The sequence below is a fragment of the Gossypium hirsutum genome, chromosome A13 (assembly GCF_007990345.1).
Source record: "Gossypium hirsutum isolate 1008001.06 chromosome A13, Gossypium_hirsutum_v2.1, whole genome shotgun sequence".
Classification (NCBI taxonomy): Eukaryota; Viridiplantae; Streptophyta; class Magnoliopsida; order Malvales; family Malvaceae; genus Gossypium; species Gossypium hirsutum.
This window is the reverse complement of record NC_053436.1, coordinates 111,621,177-111,646,624: the sequence shown is the minus strand read 5'-3', so window position 1 is coordinate 111,646,624 and position 25,448 is coordinate 111,621,177. Positions and strand designations below refer to the sequence as shown.

The following is a 25,448-nucleotide window of genomic DNA, read 5'->3' as shown; positions in this document are numbered from 1 at the left end:
CCAATCTTTTTAAAATTAAATACTATCGTAAGAAAACCGGACATAAAAACAACACAAACCCATCCCAAAAAACCCTACCCAAAATACTAAAAAATAAAAACAGAACCAAAGCTGTGGCCCGAGCAAAAGAATGGATCACAAACAAGCATGCAAAAAGAGAACACAAAATTTAAATAACATTAAAGTTTTTTAAATTTATTTAATTTTAAAACAGTTGTTTCAAAATTAAACAGTTATGATCAAAAATATTTTACCAATCTTTTTAAAATTAAATACTATCGTAAGAAAACCGGGCATAAAAACAACACAAACCCATCCCAAAAAACCCTACCCAAAATACTAAAAAATAAAAACAGAACCAAAGCTGTGGCCCGAGCAAAAGAATGGATCACAAACAAGCATGCAAAAAGAGAACACAAAGATTTAGAGACTTTCACAATCGAAGCAACTTACAGTGCATTTGCAAAAAGGGTCAGACTGCCTCCCATCACTCCTTAACCGAAAAACCCTGGCAAAAGTCCACTGAAAATATTAGTAGAAAGAAGCATAGATTTGAAACTAAAAACAGAGATGAAAAGGAAAGAGACAAATACATATTCATCCCTGAAATCGATATCCGATGAATCAGGGGATTTCAAAAATCACAAATAACAGAAACGGCAAACAAAACTTGGGATTTCTCTCACGAAAAGCCTGTACCTAGTGTACCATCTTTGTGTGTATGAATAAAGAAAGGACAAGAAAGGAGGCTGGGAGAAAGAGAACAGTAGAGAAGGAAAATATTTGAAAACAAGGGAAAAAACAGTAGTTGATAAAGGAGAAAGGAACGTTAGAAATAAGGGAAAAACAGGAGAGAATAAAGGAATAAGGAACGTGATCCATAGTTTCAAATACTGAAAGAAATAGACTTTCTCTAAAGCTGAAAATCAAAATCTCAGACAAAAGTACACAGGAAACAAACAAAAAGAATAAACAGAACGAGATCAATAGATTTGTAACACGGAACAAAACAGTGATGTCTAACCTCTAACATCTATAGTTTCTAATAAGGAACGAAACAGAGATTCTCTAAAGGTGAAAACCAAAAACCGTGACAAAGACACTCTGAAAATATTAGTAAAAAGAAGCATATATCTGAAACTAAAACAGGAATATAAAGAGCGACGGCAGGATTAACAATAAAATAGCCATTGACGAATGGAAAGGCAAGAGACCAGAGACCGAAAGAAAACATCCATTTTCCTAAAAAGAAAGTGGAGATGAACGACAAGGAATGAGCCAATGGTTTCAAAAATTCTAATACCATAAGCGGTTTCAACTTCTATTTATTATAGATTTTGCACATGCAAAAAAGATAGAAAGGAATCTATGAATGTGTACTTCTTGCTGCTACAGGGCAAGAAAGATACAAATTAAAGACAGTCATTTCTGGACAGGAAGAGTACTACATATTCCAAGGACAGATCTATCTCATTCAAGGATTTACAAGCACAGACCTCAGACCGATCGTTTAAAACTAATTATTGCAGAGTTTCCCAGGGAATTATTTAATTAAAGTCATTCATGTGTGCCTATTTCCTGATGGTTAACTTACCAATTGGGATACTGGTTTCACAGTACTTAAAATCCAGCCAATCAGAGATTTTTCTTATGCAGGACATCAGACTAGAAAGCAGTTTTGTTATACACGAGACCAGTAGGCTATGTGGACAGTCATATTAGAATGAAAGCCAGCCAAAAAAGTTTAAAGCATTATCTTAAGTGAGATAAAAGGGAGTGGAAAGAAGAGACTTTACTTTGGTCAGACCAAAGACTGCAAACCTGAACCAACAACACCCCAAACCCACACAGCTAAACACACCACACTCCGAACCAGAGATGAAAAAAGCAAATAGCAAAAAGACAAATGTTGAAGCAAAGATTCATACCTGAAATCAGTCTCGGATGAAGCAGGGGTTACAAAAATCGCAACAAAGAAACGACAGAGAAATGAACCCACTGAAATAGAAGAAAAAAAAATATTGATCTGAAACCAAATAGAAATCCAAAGGCAAAGACAGACAAAGACAAAGTTCTAGATTCATACCTCAAAATCAGTCCCCGATGAAGCAGTGGATTTCAAAAACCACAAAAAACGGTACAGGGTGTGTGCTTTTTTTTTTGGCCTTTTGTTACCCAAAGCTAAAATAATGAGAGGAAAAAAATTGAAAAGTGACCGAGAGAGAGAACCGATAAAGAAATGGGAGGAGATTTGGATTGAAGAGATATATTTGAGGATTTGTTATGAAAACAGAATAAATGAGGAAGAAAAAGAAAACAAAAGAGGGAGACTAAGAGACAGAGAGAGAAAGAAACGGATAATAAATGTGCATGGATTGAAGAGATATTTAATAAACGGCTAATAAATCAGTTTTGGGCCATTTTAACGGTCACTTAGTATTTTATTTTGATTCCCCCTTTAAGATATTAAAAACATTTAAGTCTCCTGTTTGACTTCCGGGAAAATGCAGGATGAACAGAATTTGCCAACTCACAGGTGAATCAGGAATTATTTAAAAAGAACAAGGACTAATGTCAAGTTTGATATAAATTACCCTCGATTTTCCTCGATCAGAAACCAAACAGAATAAAAAGAGATGAAGAAAAAACAAGATTTTTTTAAAGAATCAAAACTTATACCTTAAAAGAAACACTAGCACTACCTTGACTCACTCATTTGGAAGAAGCTACCGCTGATTCATGAATTCAAACCTTTTCTTTTCCTTTTTCGAGAGAGAGAAAGAAGCTAATGACAATGGATCTTGATTGTAAAATAAAATATTTAGAGGAGTAGAGAAATGTAGTTCCCTTTTCATGAATGTCAAGACAATGAGAGAACAGTGTAAGATATAACAAACCTGGTTGGCGTAACTGATACCCATGTTTGCCCAAGCACGCACATAGTTTGGCTTCAAATCTAGTGCCTAAAGATCCAGACATAGACCAAAAGACTAAATTCAATAGTGCTGAAAATATGGCCACCACAGGTAAAGGGAAGTTTATCATCAAATAATTTTAAATGGACAATCTCAGTAACAGAGGCTAAACAAATCAAACTGTATATGCAAGATCTGAATGCATTAAAAAAGGCATTTTGAAAGAGATGATCAAGGGTATATGTAAATTGAGGAAGTGCATAATCAAATCATCTAAATTAACAAATAGCTTCAAAAATCAAATAACTAATTACATGGAGCTTAATAGAAGAGCTAGTCTGTTTTCTAAGGTCCAACTAGGTGCAACATGTTATTTGGAGAATCATTTTAGCAGCCTAAGGTTACAAAGATGGAGCAAGTAAATAATTCAACCCTATAAGAGAGCTGTATAACACACCAATGCATCACTTTACAATCGAAAGATAAGAAAGAAGAGAAATAGAGGAAAAGATGATGCAACCCATAAGAGTTTGGCACACAGAAGATTGACATGTTGGGTTATCACATGTTTTGCATTTCTTTATGCCATCCTTTCAATTGATTAAGCACAAGCCAAGTCCTAGCCACACTTTTTTGTATAGAAGCGAAAAAGCCCCCTTGATTCAAGAAGCACAAATTTACATATTCACCTTAATTTACTCAAAAAAGTGCTTTTTTTACATCTTGCACCTCAAATGGTTCAGGTAGTTACAGCACCCTTGCCGACATTGTCAACACCTTCATAATTCATTTTTTTCTATTCTGGCCTAACATGCAAAATAGTGACCAACACACCATACAAATTGATTCTTAGTAAAATCATAGCACTCATATATTTTGAATTTCACACATTACAGGTGCTCCAACTTAGTAAAGAGAACCCCAAAATTTTAGGATAGGGAAAATAAATTTTTAATTATAAAAAAAGTAATTATGAAATTAACATATCAGATGGTATACAGATAGGACACCACTATTCAAGGGGGAATCATGAAGAAGCTACCAGTTGATAAGGTATGTTGCACCAAGCTTGTTCCAAAGAGAATAATCATTAGGTTTAAGTTTCAAAGCAGTTTTGAAAGATGCAATGGCCTTATCATATTCTCCCGAAAAATTATACTGAACACCAAGGACAATGTGTACATCAGCATCCTCAGGAGACATCTGACCAACTTCATTGAATAATCTAGCAACCTGTATGGCAGAAAACACTTCGATTAACACCAGAATATAACAATAACATTTCCAAAATGTAATGTTAGGGATAAGCTTCTAGTAATCTTAAGGAAAATTATATCCTGTCAGCGTATGCAAAACTCTAAGTCCAAAATATAATCACTGCAGTCATGGAAACCATATGCAAAAAAGACACTCTTGTAATCACAGCATTCACAACATAAGCAAACTATCCCACAGCAACATTAGAGGAAGCGGCTTACACTCAAACCAAGGTTGCAATATCAAGGCATTGTTCCAAAAGACAAAAACCAACCAAAAAAACAAAGAATTATACCCTAGTGTACTTACATCAGCATAATACACAGAATCAGCAAGCTCCGGTGGCGCAAGAGTACCATACTTTGGGTGAGATACTTTAAAGCAACAGTCTGCTCCAATTCTGAACTTTCAAACAGTATTATTTGTTTGACACTCCAAAATTTTAATCTCATCTTGATTAAAGCAATAAGCTTTCACTAACCATTTGTATGACTCACACCAAGAGCAAGAAGTACTTCCAGATTGGTAGGATCGGCCTCCTGAGCACGCATCATTGCTGCAATATCCTGTACAGAGATATCTAATCAGTGAATTACATTTTGTCTACAGAGTCAAATATATGGACCCCAGTAAAGACCACATAAAACTGCAGATGCATTAATCAAGAATAACAGAAGTATAAAAAGGTCTTGCATAATCCATGTAAGTCTCAAGATTATGACAAGCAGACACATTAATCATCCAAAACAATTTGCAATAAATGTGAAACATTACACTTCATAGGCTTGATATAGACATAGTTTAAGATGGAACCTTATCCATTCAAATTATTTTTAATTAAGCCAAAAGGGTTTTGACATGGTTCAAGAATAAATAGAAGCGGATGATAAGTGAAATGTAATGCACTACTAGTTCATGTGACAACAAATGATAATAGGTTAGATCCAGAACATTAGCAGCCAGGCAAAGACTGCGACCTTAGATCTAGTACTCTGACTGAAGCCTCTGGTCACTAAGATAAACATGATATCAATCATATTGCAAACTTCAATGTTTAAACGAAAAATAGCTCCTTCTATCCCTTTTCAGTAAAAGTTTTCATATATAATAAATGAACATTGCATGGTACACCAAAGTGGCTATATCAAGCCAGCAAATACAAACACAAAATGCAGCGTACAAGAAAACAGATCCTTTGTGTTCAAAGGTTTTCTTGCTTGCTAAATCAATAGGTTTTCTCTTTCCTAAAATATGATAGTATTCAGAGGGCATTAGACATGATTCAAAATTATTTAGATTCAGGTGGAAGAGAAAGGTAAATGGTAAACCTTGCCAGGCAAAGAATCATGTTGAGTATTTGTTTGTTATGGTTGAGTATTTTGAGATAGTTATATGTAGCTAACTTTGAGTATTATATTGAGATGAAAATGGTTAATATGTGTATGAGTGTGAATGTGTTGATTTGCTGAATGGATGAAAAGGAATCGGTATGTTTAAGCTAGCATAAAGGTGGATACTTTCGACAATCATGGATGAAAAGGAATCGGTATGTTTAAGCTTGGGGAATCCGTGATGCATTGTACAATAATCGACCTTGCGAACAAACCAGATTATTAGAAAACCAAAATACAATTACTACTGCTTTGACAGTCAATATTATACGATATCAAATAAATGAAATATGGGTTTCAGGTTAAACTGGCATATAATACTGTTTAACCCGTACATTTAACAGAATTTAACAATTTATACAAAGGCACAATTGCTTAAACAATTTCACTAGAAATGAAGTTAAGTGGTCTTAGTTGAACTTTAAGCATTATATCCATAAAAGAAATATGGGTATCAGGTTAAACTGGCACTAATCCCCATTCATCTCAAGTTTTAGGGCATTAAAGAATGAATTTAAGCCATGGGAGAGTGCATAAGAACACTAAAATTGAAAAGAAAAGATATTGGGATAAGAACATTACCATGCAATACGATGAAGGCAATAGCGTGTCTATTTGGGATAAGAATCAATGTAATAGAGAATATGAATAATAAAGTAGTTGACTGTAAAAGAGACGCCATGGCTGGTGAAATCTTGCAGAACCAGAATTTCTTTCTTTCCCAAAGCATCCAACAAGAACAACCACACTGACATCCATAGATTTGAAAAGACGAACCGAAACAATATTTCCTAGGGCTGAAAACCCAAAATCTATGGATGAAGCAAGTGATTCCAATATCACAATAAAAAAATTAAAAATAAAAAGCAGAAACGATTGAGAAGGAAAATATGAAAACGGATTAGAGAGGAAAATTTTGAAGAGAAAGAGATGGTGAAGAAAGGGGTAGGAAGGGGATTTGAAAAGACAGATGAAAACGGGCAAAAAGAATCTTCTCCTGCCAACGTAACTATTGCTATTTACTTTTCAAAATTTCATTTAATACACTTTTATATTCTCAATGTCTAAATATATTTATTTTTAAAATAATACTATTTACTATATCAAATATATAAAGAATTAAAAAAATATAATTAAAATCTGGTAGTTTAATGATATTAAATATGGTGACTATCAAAGAGAAACTTAAATTTTGAGGTGGTTCTTGGGCATTTCAAACTAAGAAATGTTAATTTTTTTATTACCCATATATTTTTAATATAACTATTTTAAACTTTTCTAGTAATTCATAAATAATTTTATTGTTAGCAAAATTAATAAAATATATATCTAAAAATATAAAAGAGAATATAAATTTACTATTTATAAATTTTAAATTGAAATATATTATTTGATTGATGATTAGAGTTATCTACCTATTAAATTAAATTAGACTTCATAAATAGCCTATATATGCAGGTATAATTAAGCTCTGTAAATTTATATTGTGTCTGGAATTCTGGGTATTTCAGTTCTATTAATTTTATTTTATTTAATATATCAGCCTGATTTACTCAAAAAAATAATAGAAGTATGGCAGCTTATACTACCATGAACGAAAGGAGCATATCAATGAGATTGCATTTATGGATTGAGGGAAACTATAAAATATAAGTAAATGAGGGGGCTTCTCATTGATATTGTGTTCATTAGAGGTTATAGAAGACACGCCACTATTTCTTTCGAGAAGCCCCCAAATAAAATTCACAATCCAAAGAATATAAATAATCACAGAATAAACCTGTGACTCAGAAGGCTGTACCTTCTGAACATCGTTCATGTAATACTTCAGTGCTAACTCTAGCAAGAGCCCCACCTAATCCCTGGCTTATTCCATAAACTGATACCACCTCAAATACAAAACGTATTTCCATTGCAAGCATCCTAAGCCAATTGATTGGACCCAAAAATAATATAACAGCCTTTTAAATTCATTATCTTTTAAATTCATTATCTTCTTCCACAGCCTTCTAAAAGGCTTTAACATCTCCTTCCCACCATAACTGCACCATTGATCCTAGTCTTAGTTTCTTCGATATCAAAATTTACATTCCAATTTATAAATCACAATTTCTTAAAATAAGGGTTATTTTAAGTTCTATAAAACCAAGAATAAAATGCGAAAATTTCCTTTACAATTTTTCTAGTTCACCCTTCTAATATCCCTTTAAACAATTTAATAATCTTATAAATATGCTAATGGATTGTAACCAATGGCCATGTCTGAAAATTGCTTATTGAAAAAGAACAAAGTCCATGCCTGATTAAGGGTGCCATGCCTTGGATGTTCCTGGATGTCGGAATACAATAAATTACTAAATTTGCAAGAAGCAAGATACAAACTCCATGCTATTGTCATTTATCCATATTAATAACATCAATTCAATTAGAAAAGCCCCAAAAAATTTGAGATTCCAAATTCAAGCTCATATAATGAATGACTGTGATAATAGCTATTGATATAATATTTGATGTTTATACATTATTTTAGATAGAAAGAAAGAAAGAAACTTGTATAGGTGCTCTCCTCTACTGATGAAACTTGTATAGGTGCTCTCCTCTACCGATGAAACTTGGAAAAGTGTGGGCCATTAAACCAAGTTGCCAACTTCACAAACAAGTAAAGCCTCATAGTATAGCAAGATATTGCCATCAATCTTTTTGCACTAATAAACCTCTTGGTTGATAGAAAATATTATTCACATTCATGAGAACTGATTTTCATTATTCCGTTCTGCATCATCTTCTAGATCATCCTCATCTTCATTGGGAATGTCTTCGCTGTAATCATCTAATGAACCAACAGGAAAAACGATGTCACCTTAAGAAATTTATTGGATTTAGTTCAATCAACGTGGACGAGGCAAAGTTATAGCATTGCGTATGATATGCACAAAGCTCAAAACATTAGGCCCATTCAATGTTCTACCTTGGTTGAAAGCAAATGATCAATTATCTATCTCATTAAACTATATTGGAGAGCACCAGCACCATATTAAACACGAGAAGCAAAAGGTATTCCTAGATTCATGTATACTCTAGGTTTGCTGCATCACAATGAAGATTAACAAAAAGCTGCTAAGTACCGTATAAAGGGACAAGGCATCAAAACTGAGTGGGACAAGGTAAATAGAAAACTCTCTTACCCTTTTGAGGCGATGAAGGAGTATCCCTGGAGTCCGATGCATTATCAAGAACATAAGGAAGATCTAGTAATTCCAAAAAAGATACAATCTGAGGATTACGGGGAGACCTACAAAAGGTGAGAAAATTTTAATAATTAAAAAAGAAATCGAGCAAAAACAAATTGCAAAAGTCATGATTATTCTAGTTGCAAATCTAAATAAAAAAGAACGCATTCACTAACCAACAATTAATTGAGCTAAAAGAAGATAAAAAATGAAGAATAGTGTTTCATAACCACAGTGACAGTAATATTGAGATGCCTATGGTATAAATATGCAAACATATATGGTATGTTTCTTAAATCCAAAAGATAGAACCATTAATGGAGATACTATTAGCACCTCAAAGAAGGAAAAGCATCAAAATATCACCATATTATTTACCAGAAAAAGTAAGAATCAAAGGGTTTGTGAGGTGGAGCTGTTTGAGAAAATTCACAAGGTTTGGCTCATCTGTCTTCCATCCTGCTCTTAACCCATTGATGACAATCTTGCATGTCGAGCTTTGTTCTCCTACCTATTAGAACAGCAGTTGTCAGCTCACAAGTTCTTGTAGAGTAATAGTACTTGCAAAAATAGAAAATTGCACATTTTCAAATAAAACATTAGTCCACCCCACCCAAGAGAAAGAGAGAGTGAGATGAGTGGCATGGTCAAAACAAAAATGTCATATATACACACACCCAACGTCTCCACGTCGGAAGGTCAAAGGAAAGACAGTTCAATTTTCGTGTTATTGCCAGCCATTCTTCATTGTACTGAACCTCATAAGGTCCCTAGATCAGATCAATATCAACAACCTAAAAGATCAGAGAAAGCCAGAATTCATTTATTAGCTTCCAGCAAAGACCAAAAGAAAGAACCTAAATGAAATGGTCAGAACATATGACAGATACCTGCAAGAACTTGCGCCCTGGAAGGCATTTATCGAGTGCAACAAATTTTGCCACTCGACCACCCTCTTCATGTTCAACAAGAGCGGTGAATTTGCAGTGCAAGTGAGCTAAAACCAATACAATGGTCTGAGTTTTTTGAGCAGCTGAGCAGCAGGTTTGCTTCCAAGAGTTCCTTGCTGGATCTAGGAAATATGTGTCATCCAACAAGCAACCAGGAATGGTCAACAAGAAAACTGAAGACGCTTGATATGAAGATTTTCATTCTATCACATATGTCCATTTCCACCAATTGAATATAATTACCTCACCTTCGAAATGTTTTTTTTGCAGCAAACAAGTTGTTGCCAGTTCCCATAATCAGTGATGCTGAGCGGCCAATCGTGTGAAAGGAAAATATCAATCAGTTTCTCTAGGTGCATGAGCTTGTGAACATTGTACTCCCACACATGAGCTTGTAAAGCAGCATTGAACATAGTTTGCAAGCCACATACCATTAAATTATAGAAATTGGTAGACCAAATATTAGTGCATCTTATAGACTAATTTGAACTCCCAAGGCTATGTTAATCAAAGGAAAAGAATAAACCCAGACAATCAATTCACATATTGATTTTCCTTTTTCAATGTTGTCATAGTGTATAAATGATGAGGGTTAAATTCTCTAATTCTTATCAATATCAACAAGCATCCCAATTAGATTATTAATATTTTTTTAAAACTAATGTACAGACTTTATGAGAAAACTAAGAAACAGAATGTCACAACTCACAACGAATTAAAAAGACATGTCATTACCATCCAGAAAAACTACCAAATAAACTCTACATGCGTCAAAACTCCCACCGGGTTCCTAGAACTAAAATCAAGCCAACACAGATGCAGTAAACAATTTACATACGGATGCTTTTTGTTTAGACAATTAGTATTCTGCTAAGCAAAGATTTAGAAGAAATAGAAAATACACAAAAGCTATAATATTAAACAGAGGGAAACAAACAATCCAAAAATAAAGAACATATAGTAGACGATAAACAAACAAAAAGAAGAACAAGACCGACAACTATAGATCTAAAAGACGGAACGAAAAAGTGATTTCTAAAGCTGAAAACCAAAAACCCTAAGAAAAACCCACTGAAATACTGTGTTCTTCATGAGAAAGAAAACAACACTTAGTTAACATCTTCTAATGCAACACAATAACCACTCGTAACTACTTTGTAATATAAAACAACCTTTTCAATTAAATTGCATCCCTAATTCCAGCCATGCCATGCATTTAGATATTACCTGAATATTTCAATCAAAATCCATTTCCAAATCATATAAGTACCAGCACACAAACAATTCCAACTAAGTTCATCAATCAGCTCCACTCAACTATTTTAAAGAAAATCTACCCCAATCCTTACTGATGAGTGAAAGCACCTAGCAGTGTGAAAAGAAAACCAGATATACATTGATCCATGGACGGATTAATATGCACCACCTTAGCACCAGATAAAATGCAAGACTTTTCACTCTAAATATGACCATGTTCTTCTAGTTAAAATTGATGTTAATTGAGCCCAAAGTCTCTTACTTTCGATTCTATTAGAAAGCACACAACAATGCCATACAAACTGCATTTTTCCTTGAAAAAAGAAAATCAAACAGAAATTGTATAAGGAAAGTGGCCTTAAATATATATTAACTGTAGATTAAATGAAAACAGACAAGTGTTCAAGCAATTGGAAACAGCTATTCCCTGACCTTAAATATATGAAAACAGTAGATTAAAGGATATCAACCTCATTTAACACTCAAGACAGTAAACAGAGAGTAGGCTTCCCCTAACATACCTATATCTTGACAGTTCAGAAAATTACAGCATAACTTTTTCACATTGTCCTAATCAAATTTCCACATCAACCATTAATGATTCGGGAAATTTTAAATTAAACCCAAAACACCACAAGAAGATTGTTCAAAGAATCAAATTCATGCAATAAAAACCGAAGTCATTAACCGAAGTCACTTTTTTTGAGCACCCTCTAAGCATTTGGAGTATGATGCTCCAAACATATTCTAAATACATGAAGAAAACTTAAAAGAAAATGAAACATACCGATCTCGGTATATGCTCAAACCAAGTCTGAGTAATATATTACTTAAGTGAAATGTTCTGTCTCGCATGTGAACTTACAGTTTCAAACATCTGGATCTTCTACAGTTGCAGTGTTTCCAGGCTTCAGTCTCATCTGGGAATGTTTATTCCTGAATTCAATAAATCCCACAGCTAAGAAAGCAATGTGAAACTTGCCTCTCCCCTTTTGAGCTATCTTGGGATTTGGATAGTTGGTCAACCCTGTCAGCAAAATGTTCTTAAGGGATTATGAGCTGGTGAAAACATGACACTTTCGGAGAATCCTCCATATTTTCTGGTGCACAACGTCATGGTGGTCGCTATCAACATGATCACCAACTCTCCTAGCGGATGAGATCAAGGGATCAAAGTTTAATGGTCGAACTCCATGGTGATCATTATCAACATGATCACTGACTCTCCCAGCTGGTGAGATCAAGGGATCATGGTTTAACGGTAGAATATGAGATGGGAGCTGAATTAACGTGGCCTGATTTCCACCAAGGGAAGAGGGCTGAGAATCCAAACCTTGACGCACATGTTCCATAAATTCATCAGATTCAACATGTTCCCAGATGTTCTTAGATAAAAATTCCAACATCTTATCCAACCTTTCATCATTGGAAATCTCAACCATGCCATCATTTGTGTTATCATTAGTTTTTCCTGTGGTCACTTCTGAGGCATTGAAACAAGCACCATGTAGTTCATCATGTTGAGCCCAGAATTCACCATGTTTGATCAGAGAATCATCTTGGTTGCGACCATTTGAACTTGACCCACCAATTTCATCTCTAACATAAACAAAACAATCTTTAGTTATGAGCAAAGTGATTGGTTAGACTTCCAAAAAAATCCTAAGTGAAAAAAAAACCCTTTGAAGAAAGCTTAAGCTTATTGGTCGAAGGTCTATATCTAAATGTGGTGAGTTACACAATGAAGAAATCAATGTAAAACTGGAATCAGAAAGCCTTTTCTTACACAGTGATGCTCTCGCTCTGGATGGCATTATAGGAGAGAGATCATTGAGAAATTGGGAAACAGGAGATTTCTACAATAGAAACAAAGGTTTTACCAAGAAAAACATCATGTGTTCATTTACGTCTCAGATGAAGCAGCGGATTTAAAAAATCACAGAAACTAGAAACGCCAGAGAAAACTTAGGGCTTCTCTCTCACAAAAACTCTCTTCCTACTGTACCGTGTTTTTTTTGGCCTGTTGTTACCCAAAGCTAAAAAAGAATGACAGGAAATAATTGAAAAGAAAGCTAGAGTGAGAGAGAATTGGTGAAGAAATGAGGGAGCTATGAATTGAATAGATATATTTGAGGATTTAAATTTCGAATGATGGGAAGGAAGCTGGCCTGATCGGAGGTAAGACAATATAAAATGAAGTAATTTCCTCATCATCAGCTAGGCAGGATTGTAGTATTGGATGAAAACAATTACTTCTAATCTGATCAATTAGCATTAAAGCAGAACGGGTCATTATCATAGTAGAAATGAATAAAATTCCCTACCCAGACCTTACAGTTGATTTAAGGGATAAAACAATTACTCTTGTGGCCCGCTTAATCCTCCTGTTAATTCATGCCCAACATTCTATGCTCAGACAAAGCTCAAGTGAGATCTATGATCTCAGGAGAAAACTTGGAAATTCTTCTTTTCTTGGTGCATGGCCTGACTCTATAGCAGGGAGATGGGGTTAATAAATCTATAACTTCAGGTTCACGAGTGACATCGAAACTAGGGACATGATCTTTCAAAACTGCAACTTCAGTGGTCAATGGTTTCCCTTTTCTCCATGACTGTTGATCTCCACTGGCCCAAACAAAAGCTGAAAATTGCTTCTGAATCCAACATTCCTTCTCAATAATGCTTATATTGGTTCCTTCAGCTGTCTCTTCACTAGAAAGGCTAGTAACAACTGAGGAAGATGCTCATACTGGTGAACAAATGACATCAAATGGCTGACTGTGATATACTCCAAAAGTGCAAGTGTCCCCTAGCTTTTCATATTCCTCGTCAGTAGTTGATGGTTTCTCTTTTACCGATGGTTGTGGATCTTCATCAGATTCCATAGCATATTTAAACCGCATGCCCCTCAAAGACTCCTTCCCAGCAATGCTCGTATCTGCACATTCAGCAGCATTTACCATGGTGAGGCCAGTAGCAATTGAGGTTGCCTTGCTAGGAGGGGGATGAATGAAAACTAGTGACTCTACATTACCTACTGGAAAAAGAAAGCAACATTTTCCAAAAGCTTCTTAAAATATGAATTACACAAAATCCGAAGCCATTTTTTTTCTGATAAGGTGCTATCCTAGAAGACATGAGATTCTTCAAACAGCTTTGAACCGACATTAAGAAAAACAAGAACACTTACAGATGTAAGGAACACACCCGTTTAACCATAAAACAGAAATGAAAAGGCAAAAGACAAAGTTAAGATTCATACTTGAAAATCAGTCTACGATGAAAAAGGAGATTTCAAAAATCACATAAAAACAGAAACGACTGAGAAAATTTAGGTTTATCTCTCTCACGAAAACTGTTTCCCTACTGTAGCGTGTATGTGTTTTTTTTTTTGGCCTCTCGTAACCCAAAACTAAAAAATAAAGAGAGTAAAAAGTTGAAGAGAGAATCGAGAAACAAATGGGGGATGTTTGTTTGGCCTCTGGTAACACGAAGGTAAAAAAGAATGAAAGCAAAAATTTGAAAAGAGAGCGAGAGAGATAGAGAATCAGCGAAGAAAAGGGGAACTCTGGAATGAAATAATGGGGAAGGAAGGGGATTTGAAAAGACTGAGGACAACGGGCATCTTCTTCTCGGAAGATTTTTTTAAATCTCCGATGTATATTTAAGGCTCTTTTTAAAATTACACTTTTACACGCTCTATTTATGAATTGACATGTAGAAAAATTTCTATTTCTCTACAAATTTGTTGGCCTTTGTTTTATGTATTTTATACTTAATATGTAAATTTTCAATATATGTCAGTGATGACTCTGGTTATGGTCTGTGTTTGCTCTGGCGACGTCATACTCCCAAGCATCTTGTCTCCCTAAATTTATAGTAGTTGAGTAGATAAGGATGAACTGTGTTTTATTTCATTTAAAATAAACTAGCTGACACTTAATGCTGGGATAACACTTGCTGACAGCAGAAATTATAGAGAGAGATTGTAGAAAATTCACTTGAGATTGTAGAGAGAGATACCTTGGGTTAATATGAATGGCCGATGTCCTAAAAAGAGAAACCTTTAGAGAAAATATTGTTACTAAACAGACCTGGTAATATTGTACACGACACAAGAAAAATAACTAAAATACAATATTACACAAGCACAGAAACAGACCTGATAATTAGTATTCTGCTAAGCAAAGATTTAAAAGAAATAGATAATAACACAAAAGCTATAATATTAAACAGAGGGAAACAAACAATCCAAAAAGAAAGAACATATAGTAGAAGATAAACAAACAAAAATGAAGAACAAGACCGACATCTATAGATCTGAAAGACGGAACGAAACAGTATTTCTAAAGCTGAAAACCAAAAACCCTAAGAAAAATCCACTGAAATACAAGTAAAAAAGCATGGAGCTGAAACTAAAAAAGAGATTGATACCTGAAATGAGTCTCCGTTGAAGCAGCGAATTTCAAAAATCACAAAAACCAGAAACGCCAGAGAAAACCTAGGGTTTCTCTTTCACAATACTCTCTTCCTACTCTAGCGTGTGTTTTTGGCCTGTGGATACCCAAAGCTAAAAAAGAATGACAGGAAAACGTTGAAAAGAGACCGAGAGTGAGAGAGAATCTTCGAAGAAATGGGGGGCAATGGATTGGATAGATATATTTGAGGATTTAAATTTCGAATGATGGGAAGGAAGCTGGCCTGATCGGATGTAAGACGCTGGAAAGTGTGTGGAGGAAGCGGCAGCGCTTTATTAGAAAGGACAATAAAGGAGGAAGAGGAAAAAAGAAGAAAAATAGTAGAAAAGAGGAGAGAATAAAGGAGAACCGAACGTGAGAAAGATGAATGAAGAAAGAGTTTTTATATCATTTATTTTGAAAACGGTTTGAATTTTATTTTATTTTTGAAAAAATATCGGACTGGATACTAAAATAGCTAAATAAACAGTTTATACATAAAACACAATAAAACCCATATAAAGGGCTCATCTGACTAACTAAATGAAGCCCCAAAATCAGTCCAGTAAATGGGGTACAACCTAAGCTCAAAACCAGACATTTCATTACCTAGGCCCGTAATGGAATAAGCCCGTAATAGGGCATTCTATTGAACCAAACATGTGTTTAAGGTGGGCCCACGGAATAAGGTTGCAATGGCATAACCATTACATTGAACCAAACATGGCCTGAATAAAACCCAAAGCAAGGCAACAAAATAATAATATAAGGGCCCATCAGACTAACTAAATGAAGGCCCAAAATCAGTCCAGTACATGGCATGCAACCTAAGCTCAATAACCCAGTAACCAAAACCTAAGAGGTCCACATCCCCATACACTCAAACGAAAGCCCAAACACACCAGCCCAACAGTAAACCTTAAGCCTCAAACCCAAGCCCCAAGCCTCAAACCCTCAGAACCCAAACCGGATATCCCTAGAATGGGATATACCAGACCGTGTTATCCTTTCTTAGGATATCCCAAACCCGGGATATCCCTGGAATGGGATATCGCTAGCAGGAATAACCATGACAGGTATCCCGGTTCAAACACGTCAAAAACTCTGAACCGGTTATCAAATCAGCTGAACCGGGCACCAAAATACTAAACCGGAACGGGATATCCTGAAGATGACAGAGGAATAGCTTATCCCGAAATGGAATATAATGGGGTATCCTTGTGCAGAATAAGAATGAATATTAACAAGAAAAATCTGCTCAGACACAAGCCAACCCAATAACAAGCTAACCAAATAACACAGTACTTACTAAAACGTCCTCGCGAGAATATTTAATGTCCAATTCTCTAAAAATATTTAAAAACTCAGTATGATTTAATTAGTGTTTTCTTAAAGAAAATATTTCTACTTGTTGAAAAAGGGAAAATCAAGAGACAATAAAAGGGAAAGAAACAAGAAAATGTTTCCAGTTATTTTCTGCTAATCAGTTAGGGTTTTAGGGTAGATACTCGTATAGTTGATAGAAACATATGTTGGCTATAAAATCTCATAAATACGACTGAAAGATTTGTAAGAAAATGTGCTTAAATACAGAGGGAAACAAACAATCGAAAAAAAGAAAACACATAACAAGCGATAAACTATCAAAAAAATGAGGACATCACAAGATTTAAAAAGACGAATATAAGCAGTGTCTCATAAGGCTGAACACCAAAACGAATAACAAAAAAACAATGAAAAAACTAAAAAAGAAGCATAAATCTGAAAACTAAAACAGAGATGAAAACCACAATACCCACAGAAATAAGAGAAGATAAGCATAGGTCTGAAACTAAAAAAGACGTGAAAATAAAAAGTTAGTCAAAGTGAAAATCATACCTGAAATTACAATCCGATGAAGGGTGGGATTTCAATATCCTGCTGTAGCAAGTGTGTTTTGCTGGCACGTGGTTACACAAAAGCTAAAAAAAAAAATAAGGAAAAAATTGGAAAGAGACCCAGATAGAATCTGCGTATTAAAGAAAGGGAGGAAGAGAAAATTAAAAAAAAAACAAAACAAAACAAAACAAAAGAAAAAGAAAGTAAAAATCCTATCATTGACCTTCGAGTGATCCATTTTCCATTCTTGGATTTCATACATGAGGAGCAGTATTTCAAACGTCCATATATATCTGTGCATATTACAAGCAAAGCTCATGATGCTTTAAAAGAAAAACTGCTTGAACAAGATAGCGTAACTTGTTTCTAATATGTCACCTGTAAAGTCAGATCTAAGAGTTTCACATGAACGTGCAACTTGTTCGATGCACGGTGAGAAGGAACACAGAGTTCCATCTTGTTTCAACATGTTTCAAGCTGAAGGAATGGCTAGCTAAGGTTGCGGTAGGTCCAGAAATACGGATTTTGATTCCGGTAGAGGAAAAGAAAACTAACGGTACGCAATTAGGCATTTGATTCGGGTTGATATAATATTTGATGTTTATACATTATTTTAGAAAGAATGAAAGAAACCTCAACAAAAGCCCACTACTTGAATAGGTGCTCTCCTCTGCTGATGAGAGTTGGAAAAGTGTGGGCCATTAAACCAAGTTGCCAACTTCTCAAATAATTAAAGCCTCATAGCATAGCAAGATATTGCCATCAATCTTTTTGCACTAATAAACCTCTTGGTTGATTGAAAACATTATTCACATTCATGAGGACCGGTTTTCATTTTTCGGTTCTGCATCATCTTCTAGATCATCCTCGCCTTCAACGGGAATGTCTTCGCTGTAGTCATCTAATGAACCAACAGGAAAAATGACGTCACCAGAAGCCCAAAGACTCGCAAACCCCAAGTCCAAAATCAAAACCCCCAAAAGTCATCTGCCATGTGGAAGTTACAAAAAAAAAGCTTTTTACCGTTGGGTTTTATTAATTATACCTTTTATTTTTTAAAACAGCAAACTTTTCTTGGTCTCATAATTCAAATTGGGGAAAAAGATATCAAAAGGATCTAAAATATTAACCTCCATTTTGAGGACTTATGGGTAAAAGCTTATAAAAACGCTCTTAAATTTAGTTAAGCAAATATGTTTCATAACTAAAAAACCAAAGAGGCTGCAAGGTTAGGATTATTGGTATGAGGAGAAGCCCCACGAGCAGTTGCTACAGAAGTTTGGCTATATTTTATTTCTTTCGTAACAAAGAAATATCAGTACTCACTATTGCACTGAAAAAAAATTTAATTAGCTTTGAATTTTGCAACAGTGATAGCTTTAAAGCTTTCGGCCAATGGAAGCAAAATTCAAAGCTAATTAAAAAATTTCAGACAGACATTTCAGTACCAATATGTAGAATTAAAACATCAGTAGCACAAGTCAACCAAAACTTAAACACCAAGTAAGAACAGACAGCGCCAGGACATGGAAATACCAATGATCGCACAGAGAACTCAATAAAACAGAACAAATATCACTATCAAGCCATGAAAATACTTCCCTTCAAATGCCAACCTTACCTAATACATCTGCTATCTCATTTCCCTGAAAACATTTGACCAGCTGACTGACCAATTAATGAACCTAATAATTTCAAGGCATGAGGCCACTTCCACGTTCATTTCTTAGAATCCATCCTCTTAAATACAATCAGCATCCCTCAAAATTCCAACAAATTCTCATCTATTACTCTTAGCAAGACAGCTAGTGAAAATAAATTAAACAAAAATAAAAAACACAGCCCTTTATATAGACAGCTATTAAGACAAACAAAAGAACCTCTACTCTCTCATTCTAACTTAGAATGTGCTACCCCACAAGTCTCCATGCATTACTTTAGGCCAATAATAGGCTACTTGTCAAAATGCACAACGACGACGTATCTTCTCCAACTTATTAGGCCGGGGGTGTTTGCATTTCTATCCATTTTAAGATAAAAACGGAAAAGGTCAAAAGTAGTGCCTTTTGAATTGTTAAAAGCCAGACCAAGTTCCAGGTCACGACCAGAATTTGGTCGAGGGAAATTTGTTTTAAGAAACAAATACAAAAAATATATATAAAATGAGCATCACCTGTTGCAAGAATCAAGCCATAGTTCAAGAAGGGAAAAATAGGGCCTGATTTCTAAAAGATCTTTCCGGCGTACAAATAGGCAGTGACTGAATCCGCAGAATTTAAAATCAGAAGTAAAAAGGAAAAAGATCAGCACCTTATCATTTTCATACACCACAGTAGCTGGGATTTCAGGGAAAAGGGAAGCAACATTGATGAATAAGAAAAATAGAATTCTTATTTTTCTAAAATAAGAAATTGATGAATAGGAGGAGGAGGAGAAACATAGGCCTGGGCTGACATGGGAATAGAATCAGAGGGAGCAGCAGCAAGGGCAGCTTCTTTCTAAGTCATGAGGGAAGATGCCAGGGGCAAACGGGTTAAGTGAGAACTCAAAACAAACAATGGGCTCTTCTTTATTTCCATCTATAAATATAATCACTAACCCTAGTTTGTTGCCTTTTTGCATCGGGTGAAAAATTTATGTAAAAATTATATTTAATATAAATTTGTGTAAACCGCACAGTTAGGTCTGAAGCAGGGCAGTGATAAACAGTGATAAATAGAAATTTGTGTATATTTAATATAAATATAAATCACTAACCGCACAGTTAGGTTGAAAGGTACTCGCCACATATGACAAGCTCACTTCCATGCATACATAGCTAAAGGATAAGCACTGTATAACTTCTGCATATTATAAATAATTACTGACATTCCTCAAGCTTTGGAGGGATAAATATCATGAGCACTCTCCATTGGCGAGTAGCTTTCGACCTTTTCAGGCATACCTCAAAGAAGGTACAATTATATAAGTAATTACAAGTTTTTCAGGGAAAAATATTGTGCAATGTTCAAGCACATATTTCCAGGAACTTAGCTTTTAATGCATACTTCTACTTCTCAAACACTTAACCTACGAGACATACTTTCTATTCTTAGACACCGCCTTCAAGGCATACTTCATCTTCTTCGGCACTTAGCCTTTAAGGCAAACTTCGTTTTCTCAAATACTTAGCCTTCAAGGCATGCTTCGTCTTCTATGACACTTAGCCTTCAAGGCATACTTCGTCTTCTTAGACACAGCCTTCAAGGCATACTTCAACTTCTCAAACAACTAAACTTCTCAAACACCTTGCACATTTATACTTTGCCTCCAAGGCTTCATGCATTCATACTTTGAATGTTTACACCTTGCCTTCAAGGCCTTGTGCGAATTTCACAAGAACAATCAAATCACAAACTTCGCAAAAATTTCCTCCAATTTTATGAAACAAAGTAGGCAGAAAATTTTCTAGACAGAGCTTGTCCAGAACATAGAGACTTCACTAATACTTTTTGTCTCAGGTAAGGTTACTTTATAACCTTCCCTTCAACTGAGGGCAATTGTTACACATATCCTCACTTAACATACCTTCACCAGACCTCAACAATGGGGACAACCCCACCAATCACCACCCTCTGCCCAAGGCCACAACACGCCAAGCTAAACCACTCTGTTGTCACTACTCTTTATCCTCATTACATCAAATCACATAGCCACCCTAATACTGCACCCCTTTGAATAACAAGCCCACCAATAAAACTCCAATAACAGCCTTTGAATAACAAGGACACATGGCTTATAAGTGTTCCCCTTAAATACTCCAATAACAGCCTACGTCCAATACGCTTTCATTGGAAAAGCGTTTTACAGGGAGCAATTTCAGCCACGTCAGCTAAAAACGTGCCCTAGAAGACACATTTTCATTAAAAAGCCTCTTTGCTCAGATGATTAAATGTTAGACCTGATTTATCATTTAATATAAAGTGGTTGCAAAACAATTAATTAAAATGTTTATAAAAATATTGTGATACATATTAAATAATGTTTTTACTTGTTGAAAAAGCGAATATCAAGAGAATAAAGGGGAAAGGAACAAGAAAATGTTTCCATTTATTTTCTGCTAATCAGTTTGGGTTTTAGGGTAGATACTCGTATAGTTGATAGAACATATCTTCGCTATAAAATCTCATAAATAGGACTGAAAGATTTGTAAGAAAATGTCCTTAAACTAAAACAGAGATGAAAACTTGTTCTAAAGATGAAAACCACAATACCCACAGAAATAAAAGAAGAGAAGCATAGGTCTGAAACTAAAAAAGACGTGAAAAGAAAAAATTAGTCGAAGTGAAAATCATACCTGAAATTACAATCCGATAAAGGGTGGGATGTCAATATCCTGCTGTAACAAGTGTGTTTTTTTGGCACGTGGTTATACAAAAGCTAAAAAAAAAAAAAAAAAATCAAGGAAAAAAAATGGAAAGAGACCCAGATAGAATCTGCGTATTAGAGAAAGGGAGGAAGAGAAAATTAAAAAAAAGAAAAAGAGAAAGAAAAAGAAGTTAAAAATCCTATCATTGACCTTCGAGTGATCCATTTTCCATTCACGGATTTCATACATGCGGAGCAGTATTTCAAACGTCCATATATCTGTGCATATTACAAGCAAAACTCATGATGCTTTAAAAGAAAAACTGCTTGAACAAGATAGGATAAACTTGGTTCTAATATGTTACCTGTCAAGTCAGATATAAGAGTTTCACATGAACGTTGTACTTGTTCGATGCATGGTGAGAAGTAACACAGAGTTCCATCTTGTGTCAACATGTTTCAAGCTGAAGGAATGGCTAGCCAAGGTTGTGGTAGGTCCAGAAATACAGAGTCAGCCAACCCAGAAAACTGATCGGGAAATCCCTTACCCTGAATATCTCGGACTCCCACAGTGATTAAAGTGCTTATTCCAGTCCTCTCGAAGTCCTCTCTGTTGAAGGAGTGAAAATTCGTAAAACATTCCTTCTTTCGCGAACCAACACAGAAGAATCAAAGAAAAAAAAAAACAACCATCCTTAAATCTTTCTATTATCAATTAGACAAACAGAAATATAATGGGATAAAATATGCATCATAAATGAGTCCTACGCAAGATTCCATAAAACTGAGATAATTTTGAGACTACGAAGCATGACAGCAACAGACTGTCGTATTTCAAAGACAGAAACACATTCAATTGAATACACAGATGATGTTGGACTAATATGCAATTTCTGTACCAAAATTTACTCCCCAATACAAAAATACTTACCACATATCCAAAGTTCCATAAAGAATAAACTATCACCTAGAATGCCAGGAAGACCCGAATTCATTAATATATATATGTATATAAATAGGAAAAGAGCATCACCATTGTCAATGGAGATACCCATTATATCTGCAGTTTCTAAAGCTCACTTTCTCAATACAGGAAAATTCTCAGGACATGTATCATTCTTGTGATTTCATGCCAACCAACTTCCACCAAATCTCTAAGCTTGTATCTAAAATAGGTATGCTAGAGAAGTACTCACATGCATCTCCAATTATGCAATTATCAGCCATCAAGTTGAATTTCTATCAGTATTGCCATCTTGCTGTGCTTTAGAAGAATCTTCCTTTTTCTCCATGACCTGCTAGATACCTTCTTGATATCCTTCTATGAAACTCTTAAGAGCATCTCTATATGCAGAAGCCCTTGTCATGTATAACCTCTGTAAAGCAGGCCTCAAAGTCTCTATCCCTCCTCTTGCAGCTATTGCTATTAAATCATTTCCATAGACAACATCAAAACAATGTAAAATTCAACAAGATAAACTATAATATCAGGAAAATAAGAGAGAAAAAAGGGTGAGACGAGAGAAATTCGGCCTAAAAATTTTTAGTTGAAACAGAGAAACTGTACCAACAAGGTAAATGATGACAGAATAAGTAGAAAATTATCATGAGTTAAAAATTTTCTTTCAAAAATCAATTAAAGAAATATATATTAAGATGTTCAGAAAATCGAATGTTGGCAGATGGCACATCATGCTATCATTCTTCAGAGTGATACCAAAGAGAAGAAAAAAAGGTACCTAGGTAGCATAAGATAACGGTACGATCGTCACTGTAATGGCTCTAGACAATGAAACCCAGATAACTAAGATTGCTAGGAGATAAACAATAACTTAATATCTTCCTTAACAACTGAACCTTGGCCTGGTGAAGAAGGGGTTCACCAAAAATATGCCAATGGAAGCGTAAACTCTAAGACTTGAACACAGGTGCCAACAACATAATAAAACAAAATGCAGTCACGGATGACTCAGACCAGCAAGGGGAAAAAGAAATCAAAGAATAAATTCCATGCTACCTCCAGACAAGTTCTATTGAAAAAGGAAATTGAAATGAAAACCTAACTGAACTCAAGCATTATGGGACTTTGTTCCTTAACCTCCATAAGATGTCTCAAGCACGAATCTAACGGTTTATTGCACATAAAATATGCCGCATATTATGCAAGTCATGCTATATACTTCTTGATTCATTACAGACAACTTATACATCAGAACATTTCAAGATAAGAAACCACAAAGTAAAGTTCCTCACCAATATCCTCCAAGGTCGAAGGTTCTGTGTCTGTACTCCTACTCTTATGTCCATTGGATTTACCTTCAGTCCCATCATCCTTCTTATAATCGTTTGGTCTAAGATCAGCACCAATATCCCTTACCCAACTTGCAGCATAAAGCCTAGAGACCTCCTTCAAGACCTAAAGAAGGATGACAGGTTTTTACTACTTATATACTAAAAATAAATGCCTCTTATTCCCTAATGCGTAGGCAAATAATAGGTTCTTGAGCATTATTTGACATTCAAGTGGTTAAGTTAATCATCAAGTAAGCAGAACAGTACATAAAAGCCATTTGATCACTTCAATATCCCAATGATCTAATTTCCACCCAGATCACCAGCTAGCATCTGTGAAATTTCAAATTTCCATTATGCTTCTTTAAAATTTGGTCAATGGAACAAAAGCAAAAAATTATATATGATAAAAAGGAAGTGGCAAAATCATCATATTTGAGTAGAAATTGCTAATAGTTCAAGCGTAAAGTACTTCCAAACATACATTCTTGATTTAAAGTAAAAAAACATGCATTTTTTTTCTTCCAAAGAAACACTTCAGAATTCAAAAATGTTTTGCTTACAGCAATAGCAACGACACAAAAAAAGAAAAAAAAAGAGAGATTAATTTACAAACCAAGCTCACTATTTTACTATGATGGAGAAATGAAAGAGCCATGCTCTGTAAACTGGCAGTAATATCTAAACTACAATCCAGTACTAATATAGCTTCTCCATCACATAAACCATAAAAAAAATACAATTATATAAAGGAAGGGGGGAACCCAGAATCTAACAGCATTCATCATTAAAACCCAGAAATCAATAAGCAAACAAAACTCTTACTGCAGAAGAGAAATTGGAAAAGAAAAGTACCAAGAAGAGCTCGTGCCAAGTCAATTTGCAGCACTTTTTGATGTGGGGAGGATCAGGCAATGAAGAAGGGAAAGCTATTTCTTTGAGATCATATCGAACCTGGTCATACAGCTTCCTTCACAGAACTTTTACCTTCATTTTAGGTTGATATAAGAGATACAAAATTTGATTAAGTTTGTTGTTCCATGGTCTAAATATTGAAGGGAAGCAGGCTATTAACAGGGTTCGGCGGAACTGAGGCCCAAGGGCTTTTGATATATTTGATTTTCTTTTTTTTAACCTTTTCAAGGTTTTCAGGAGCTAACTCGGATTTGGGAAGGTAAGCTGTTTGGTCCTGCTTAGATTAAAGATAAAGAAACCAAAATTAAAGCAGGAAAAATAAACAAAATTCAAAAAGAGGTAATACTTTCTTCAATATCAGAAGATGATCATAAAATAAATAGCTGAGGATTTTGATTCATCACAGCCGGAAAAACTTCAGTTACTGAACTAAACTTTAGGAATGAAGAAAATGAAAAACAAAGTTAAAGAACTAAGAATTTATTGAGAAATCTCGGGAAACGAACAAATCGGGAAAATCAAGAACGATCCGAGGAAGATAGAAAGAGGAACCTTGATG

The 25,448-nt window shown here is 34.9% G+C and overlaps 1 protein-coding gene and 1 pseudogene across 45 annotated transcripts; both read right to left on the bottom strand.

Annotated features, from left to right (window-relative positions):
* Positions 1-30: 30 nt before the first annotated feature.
* On the bottom strand, positions 31-6,560 carry LOC121203365 (peroxisome biogenesis protein 5-like; annotated as a pseudogene).
* Positions 6,561-7,938: 1,378 nt separating this feature from the next.
* LOC107923852 (uncharacterized) lies at positions 7,939-25,091 on the bottom strand. Of its 45 annotated transcripts, none has more exons than XR_005907977.1 (14): positions 22,048-22,062; positions 21,894-21,961; positions 21,672-21,754; positions 17,714-18,322; positions 17,559-17,628; positions 17,336-17,418; positions 12,787-13,938; positions 12,417-12,599; positions 11,866-12,333; positions 9,684-10,049; positions 9,471-9,587; positions 9,172-9,304; positions 8,749-8,855; positions 7,939-8,393 (listed from the first exon to the last, which is right to left on the bottom strand). XR_005907977.1 is itself a non-coding variant. In XM_041086001.1 (8 exons), the coding sequence occupies exons 4-8, from the start codon at positions 22,136-22,138 to the stop codon at positions 13,745-13,747; spliced, it is 477 nt and encodes a 158-aa protein (XP_040941935.1). In that variant the 5' UTR covers positions 22,139-22,292; positions 22,879-23,105; positions 23,936-24,098; positions 24,830-25,091; the 3' UTR covers positions 13,275-13,744. The 45 variants fall into 45 exon arrangements, 1 of the variants encoding a protein (XP_040941935.1); XR_005907978.1 differs by having other exon boundaries at positions 17,714-18,236; XR_005907976.1 differs by lacking the exon at positions 22,048-22,062 and adding an exon at positions 15,024-15,064 and having other exon boundaries at positions 21,672-21,960.
* Positions 25,092-25,448: the final 357 nt, after the last annotated feature.